This window comes from Staurois parvus, unplaced genomic scaffold, assembly GCF_062004578.1.
Source record: "Staurois parvus isolate SC_StPar_1 unplaced genomic scaffold, SC_StPar_1.0 ptg000325l, whole genome shotgun sequence".
In the NCBI taxonomy this organism is placed as follows: Eukaryota; Metazoa; Chordata; class Amphibia; order Anura; family Ranidae; genus Staurois; species Staurois parvus.
Genome location: NW_028318121.1, coordinates 650561 through 657886, shown reverse-complemented (window position 1 = coordinate 657886; position 7326 = coordinate 650561). Strand labels below are relative to the sequence as shown.

At 46.9% G+C, this 7326-nt stretch overlaps 1 protein-coding gene across 1 annotated transcript; it reads left to right on the top strand.

Moving 5' to 3' along the window:
• The first annotated feature begins 1165 nt into the window (after window positions 1–1165).
• LOC149457342 (E3 ubiquitin/ISG15 ligase TRIM25-like) lies at window positions 1166–3119 on the top strand. The gene has a single exon (XM_089683854.1). The coding sequence runs from the start codon at window positions 1256–1258 to the stop codon at window positions 2831–2833; it is 1578 nt and encodes a 525-aa protein (XP_089539980.1). The 5' UTR covers window positions 1166–1255; the 3' UTR covers window positions 2834–3119.
• Window positions 3120–7326: the final 4207 nt, after the last annotated feature.

Below are 7326 nucleotides of genomic sequence, written 5' to 3'. Positions count from 1 at the left end.
TGCCCATCAGTGCTGCCTATCACTGTCCATCAGTGCTGCTTATCAGTGCCCATCAGTGCTGCCTATCAGTGCAGCCTCATCAACGCACATCAGTGAAGGAGAAAAATTACCTGTTTAAAAAATGTTATAATAGAAACAAAGAAAAACTTATTTTTTAAAAATTTTGTTGCTGTTTTTTTGTTTATAGTGCAAAAAATAAAATGCCCAGCAGTGATTAAATACCACCAAAAGCTGAAAATTGGCCTGGGCAGGAAGGGGGTAGAAGTGCCCAGTAGGCAGGAATGGGGTAGAAGTGCCCGGTAGGCAGGAAGGGGGTAGAAGTGCCCGGTAGGCAGGAAGGGGGTAGAAGTGCCCTGTAGGCAGGAAGGGGGTAGAAGTGCCCTGTAGGCAGGAAGGGGGTAGAAGTGCCCTGTAGGCAGGAAGGGGGTAGAAGTGCCCTGTAGGCAGGAAGGGGGTAGAAGTGCCCGGTAGGCAGGGAGGGGGTAGAAGTGCCCGGTAGGCGAGGGGTTAAACCCGAACACATATGAATGACACAGGTTCTGGGGCTAATTGAATGCAGATAAGGCATCAAGTGAGTGGAATTCCCACCTTCATCAGCCCCAGAACCTGTGTAACTAATATGTGTTCGGGTGTAAAGGGGTGAGGTGGCCCCCCTAGGTGGCATTCACACTTGAGGGTTTTGTAGCTTGAAGATCGAAGATCCAAGAAAGCTCAAACTGAAAAATGACTTGTTCTCTATGGGGCTTCTTCACACCTGATCACTGGAACAGGCGCCATAGAGAACAATTGATTTTTTACGTTTGAGTGTTTTTGGATCTTGGATCTTCAAGCTACAAAACCCTCCAGTGTGAATGCAGCCTTAGAGTTGTACAACTACCAGTGAGGACGTATCGGCTTGTCTGCTGGTCTGTAGGACTACAAGGGGCAGCTTAGTAGAAGTTTTATTGCTTTAATCTGTGACAGTTTCAATCTGTTTTTGCATGCCTGTTCACTTGTATGGAAAGAGAATCAGTTCTGAACGAACGTTTGTTGACCCCGGCCCTAATTTTCACCAAAGTGTCCGACATTTTCCTGAGACAGGCACATTGTTCTGCAGGAGATTCTTTCAATATTGGTGTCCCTCCATATAATGAATCCTATGAACAAAGTACAAGTCACAGCCCAGCCTCGCCCTGTGTAGGAGGAAGTGACACCTCCCAGCTGCATTCTTCCCCGGTGTCAGAGACTTTCACTTTCATTTCCCCTACAGTCAGCGATGGCGTCTGCTAATCTGAGAGCCGAGCTGGAATGTTCCGTCTGTCTGAACATTTATACAGATCCTGTAACCCTGAGATGTGGACACAACTTCTGCCGGGTCTGTATTGATCGTGTTCTGGATACACAGGAGGGGTCTGGAGGATATTCCTGTCCTGAATGCAGACAGAAGTTTCCGGATCGTCCTGCACTGCACAGGAACATAACACTGCGTAACATAGTGGAGAATTTCCTGTCTGCTCAGCCTGATCAGGAGGAGTCCGGGGTCTTCTGTACTTACTGTGTGGACTATCCTGTACCTGCTGTTAGATCCTGTCTGCTTTGTGAGGTTTCTCTGTGTGATAAACACCTGAGAGTCCACAAAAAGTCCCCAGAACACATCTTATGTGACCCCACCTTGTCCATGGAGAGCAGGAAATGCTCCGTCCATAAGAAGATCCTGGAGTATTACTGCACTGAGGATGACACATGTATCTGTGTGTCTTGTTGTATGATTGGAGGACATAAAGGACATGAGATGGAGTCACTGGATGAGGCTTCTGAGAAGAAGAAGGAGACACTGAGGAATGTTCTGCAGAAACTTCTGACAAAGAGAGAGGAGATGGAGGAAAGAGTCCAGAGTCTGCAGGAACACAGGAGGAAAGTAGAAGAAGAAGCAGCTGGTGACACCGAGAGATTCACTGCCCTGTTTAGAGATCTCAGGAGACGTCTGGAGGACCTGGAGAAGAGAGTCCTGAGGGAAATCTCCGGGAGGGCAGAGCGGGTCTCCATCTTCATCCGGGATCTGGAAATAAAGAAGGAGGAGCTGTCCAGGAAGATGCGTGACATTGAGGAGCTGTGTAACATGACGGATCCACTGACTGTCCTACAGGAATCAGACACAGGTGACTTGTGTGATACTGAGGATGGAGATAATGAGGACAGAGAGAGACATGAGGAACTCCTCCATGATGGAGGGGGGCTGGATGTGGCTGGGATATCACACACATTACACACATTATCTGATATAATAACAGAGGGAAATGTATCCTTCTATATACAGGGAGCTGAGGACATATTACTGGATGGAAACACAGCTCATAATAAGCTGCATATATCAGATGACAGGAAAACTGTATCCAAGTCAGATAGAAACCAGAATCGTCCAGAAACTCCAGAGAGATTTCAGGATCGTTCTCAGGTGTTGAGCAGTCGGAGTTTCTCCTCAGGGAGACATTACTGGGTAGTGGATGTCGGGGGATCCGATGGATGGATAGTCGGGATGTGTTACCCCAGTATAGACAGGAGAGGAGGGCAGACACTGATTGGATATAATAACAAGTCCTGGGGTTTGCACTGGAATGGTAATCAGTATTGGGTGATACATGAAAGTAAAGGGATCTCCTTACCCTCCAATCCCCCCAGTACCAGAGTCAGGATAGATCTGGATTATGAGGCCGGGCGGATCTCCTTTTATGATCTGTGTGACCCGATCCGATACCTCCACACCTTCACCACCACCTTCACTGAGCCCCTCCACGCTGGGATAGGTGTAGGGGGAGGTTGTATAAAGATCTGTGGGGGGAATCGGGGAAAGTGAGAACTCTGCCCAGAGTGGTGACATCACAGGGAGGGGGGACGGGATTGGTGGAACATTCAGCCAATAGTCCTGCAGTGTTTTCTATGATCCATATATTACTGTGAGACGTCTCTATTTCTCCCTCACAGATGTCTATGATTGGCTGGAAGAACTGTCCAATTATAGTGAAGGCTTTTCTCTATTGGTCAGCGAGGAGCATGTGATCTATCTATCTATCTATCTATCTATCTATCTATCTATCTATCTATCTATCTATCTGTCTCTCAGGGGTGGACTGACCATTCGGGAATTCGGTTATATATAGGGAATAGTCAGCGTACAGATATCAGTGTTATACAGTTGCAAGAAAAAGTATGTGAACCCCTTGGGATTACGTGGAGTTTTGCATGAATTGGGCATAAAATGTGCTCTGAACGTCATCTAAGTCACAACAATAGAAGAACACAGTCTGCTGAACATAATACTACACAAACATTAGATGTTGCCATGGTTTAATTGCACATAACATGTAAACATTCACAGTGCAGGGAGGAAAAAGTATGTGAACCTTTGGACTTAATAACTGGTTGACCCTCCTTTGGCAGCAATAACCTCAACCAAACATTTCCTGTAGTTGCAGATCAGACCTGCACAACGATCTGGAGTCATTTTGGACCACTCCTCTTCACAAAACTGTTTCAGTGTAGCAATATTCTTGGGATGTCTGGTGTGAATCGCTCTCTTAAGGTCATGCCACAGCATTTTAATTGGGTTGAGGTCAGGACTCTGACTGGGCCACTCCAGAAGGCGTATTCTGTGCTGTTGCAACCATTGTTTTGTTGAATTACTTGTATGCTTTGGGTCATTGTCCTGTTGCATCACTCATCCTCTGCAGAGCTTCAGTTGGCGGACAGATGGTCGTACGTTTTCCTGCAAAATGTCTTGATAAACTCTGGAATTCATTTTCCCATCAATGACAACAATCCGTCCAGGCCCTGAGGCAGCAAAGCAGCCCCAAACCATGATGCTCCCTCCGCCATGTTTTACAGTGGGGATGAGGTTTTGATGTTGGTGTGCTGTGCCTTTTTTTCTCCACACATAGTGTTGTGTGTTCTTCCCAAACAACTCAATCTTGGTTTCATCTGTCCACAGTATATTTTGCCAGAAGTGCTGTGGAACATCCAGGTGCTCTTTTGCAAACTTCAAACGTGCTGCAATATTCTTTTTGGACGGCAATGGCTTCCTCCGTGGTGTCCTCCCATGTACTCCATTCTTGTTTAATGTTTTCCTTATTGTAGATGTGTCAACAAAAATGTTAGCATGTGCCAGAGATTTCTGTAGGTCTTTAGCTGACACTCTGGGATTCTTCTTTACCTCATGCAGCATTCTGCGCTGTGCTCTTGCAGTCATTTTTACAGGACGACCACACCTAGGGAGAGTAGCAACAGTGCTAAACTTTCTCCATTTGTAGACAGTCTGTCTTACCGTGGACACATGAACATCAAGGCTTTTGGAGATACTTTTGTAACCCTTTCCAGCTTGATGCAAGTCAACAATTCTTGATCGTAGGTCTTCTGAGAGCTCTTTTCTGCGAGGCATGGTTCACATCAGACAGTGCTTCTTGAAACCAGTAAACCCAAAACAGGTGTGTGTTTTTTAAGGGCAGGACAGCTGTCAGCAACACATCCAATATCATCACACTGATTGGAGTCAAGGTTGGCTCACTCCTGGCTCCAATTAGTTCTGGGAGAAGTCATTAAGCTAGGGCCTCACATACTTTTTCCTCCCTGCACTGTGAATGTTTACATGTCATGTGCAATTAAACCATGGCAACATCTAATGTTTGTGTAGTATTATGTTCAGCAGACTGTGTTCTTCTATTGTTGTGACTTAGATGACGTTCAGAGCACATTTTATGCCCAATTCATGCAAAACTCCACGTAATCCCAAGGGGTTCACATACTTTTTCTTGCAACTGTATTTGTACACTGACTGTCCCCTATATATAACACCAGGGGCGGACTGACCATTCGAGAACTCGGGCACTGCCCAAGAGCCTGGGGTCAGAAGGGGGCCCCATGAAATGCCCCTGGTACCTTTTATAGGCTTTTTTTGAGTGTGGGTGGGGACACAGGGGGCCCCATGATCTCCTATTGCCCGGGGGCCCCATGAGTTGTCAGTCCACCCCTGCTGTCTATCTATCTCTATAAAGTATAACTAAAGACAAAACGTATTTTAGTATTGGATGGGGTGGAGAGGGATTAGAACCCCGGCCAAGTTTTTATTGCTGTCTGGGCCCCCATTGGGGAGATTCGGCCTCTCTATTTGACCTTGTAACCATTATCACCAGAAGTAACAATGAAACAAATGTTGGGTTGTCACCAGAACAGGAATAGAGGGGAAATCTTCCAGTGGGGAGACTAGTTCTGGTGATCAGCAGGGATTCTCTCACTTTGGAGCAATTGTCTGTCATTTCCTGTTGTGGCGATGGGACAGGAAGTGAGGAGAAATCTCCCCAACGGAACACAGATGGCAATACAAGCCTGGCAGGGGTTAGAACCCTTTATTGATTCATCCAAAATAAAAAAGTTTTGCCTTTTAGTTCTACTTTAATTTTCTAAACAGGAAGTGACCATGTAATACCAGCAATTTCCTTTCCCCCGCCCCTCCCCCTATGTTCTGCCACTCTTCATGGTGGCGCTATGTGCATCCATGATCACACACAGAGGGTGGAGATGATCCATCAGTACAGAGGATGCAGTGCCGTCATTGTGATGGGATAGGATGGGGTCACCCTACATCTAGGAGAGGTCACATGACACCATGTGGGGGGAGGGGACTGGGAAGGACAGAAGTGAGGTCTGGTGGATGATGGTGGGTGATGAGCTCCGTCTGTACTGGGAGGACTCATGGAGATCGGCTCCATCACACAACAAGAGGGGGAGGGGAGAGGGTCAGTGGCCTTTTCTGCAGAGGGGGGAAGGGTGACCTTAGAGCAGGTGCGGGGGCAGAGGAAGAGGACCGGCATAACCTGGTGTGTGTCTGTACAGAGCAGCATAGAGCTCCCACCTTCCCCAGGATGTACAGGACATAAAAAGGAGACACATACTGCTAATATATCATCACACACTAACCTGTCTGCATCCTACAGAGTTCTATTCTAGGAATCTGCATGGAGGAAGTATGGTGGCAGCCATTTCTAACTACTTCTAAACAATACTAGTTCCCTGGCTGTCATTCTGATCCAACGCCTTCTGTACTTTCTATGTCACACCACCTGGAAGAAGTATTCAGACTCGGAGTTCTGACTTAACTCTGATTTCCTGATCGGCATGATTGTTCCAGGTCAGTGTCCCCGAATACTGAGTCCACAGACAGCCAGGAGAAGAGCATTTTCAGAAGACATCCAGCAATGGCCCCTCCATATTCCCCTCAGTACAGGTGTCATTTATGTCACAGCCGGGGACATTCTTCTCGCATCGTTTGTTTTCATTTTCCCCGAATACAAAATGCTGAATGATAATCTACAATGTCTTTTGTTGGTTTTATTCATTTTCTGGAAGATTTACAAATGAATAAATTGATCTTACCTCCTTGATCCCCGACAGTCTGGCTTCCGCTCACAACATTCCACAGAAACTGCCCTACTAAAACTCATTAATTACCTACTAACTGCTAAAACCAATGGCCATTACTCCATACTCCTTGACCTTTCCGCTGCCTTTGACACAGTTCACCACCCACTCCTCCTCAGTAAACACCACTCCATCGGCCTCTGTGATTCTGCTCTCTACTGGTTCTCCTCTTACCTTTCTCAGTGTCACATATAACTCCTCCTCTTCCTCCGCTCCCTCTTTTTATTGGGGTACCCCAACGTTCTGTTCTTGGGCCCCTCCTTTTCTCTCTCTATACCTCCTCCCTGGGCCAACTGATAACCTCCCATGGCTTCCAATACCGCCTCTATGCTGATGACACCCAGATCTATCTCTCCACTCCCCAGCTCACCCCCTCAATCTCCTCACATATCACAAATCTACTAAGCGACATATCAGCATGGATGTCACATCACTACCTCAAACTCAATCTTTCAAAAACTGAGCTTGTAATATTTCCTCCCCCCCATCCCGCACTCATGACTTTACCATTAAGATCAGCAGCACAACCATTTGCCCTTCCCCTCATGCCAGGGTGCTCTGTGTAATCCTAGACTCTGACCTCTCCTTTGGGCCCCACATCCACTCACTGGCTAAATCCTGACGCCTCGACCTCTGGAACGTTTCCAAAATCTGCCCCTTCCTGACCAATGACATCACAAAACAACTTATCCACGCCTTGGTTATATCCCGCCTCGATTACTGCGAGTTCCTCCTCACTGGCCTACCATTACACAGGCTATCCCTCCTTCAGTCTATTATGAATGCTTCTGCTAGACTCATACACCTTACCAACTGATCAGCGACTGCTGCCCCTCTCTGCCAATCCCTTCACTGGCTTCCACTAACCCAACGTATGAA

Coding starts and splice junctions, on each gene's coding strand:
- LOC149457342 (XM_089683854.1), top strand. CDS start 1,256: ATGGCGTCTGCTAATCTGAGAGCCGAGCTGGAATGTTCCGTCTGTCTG.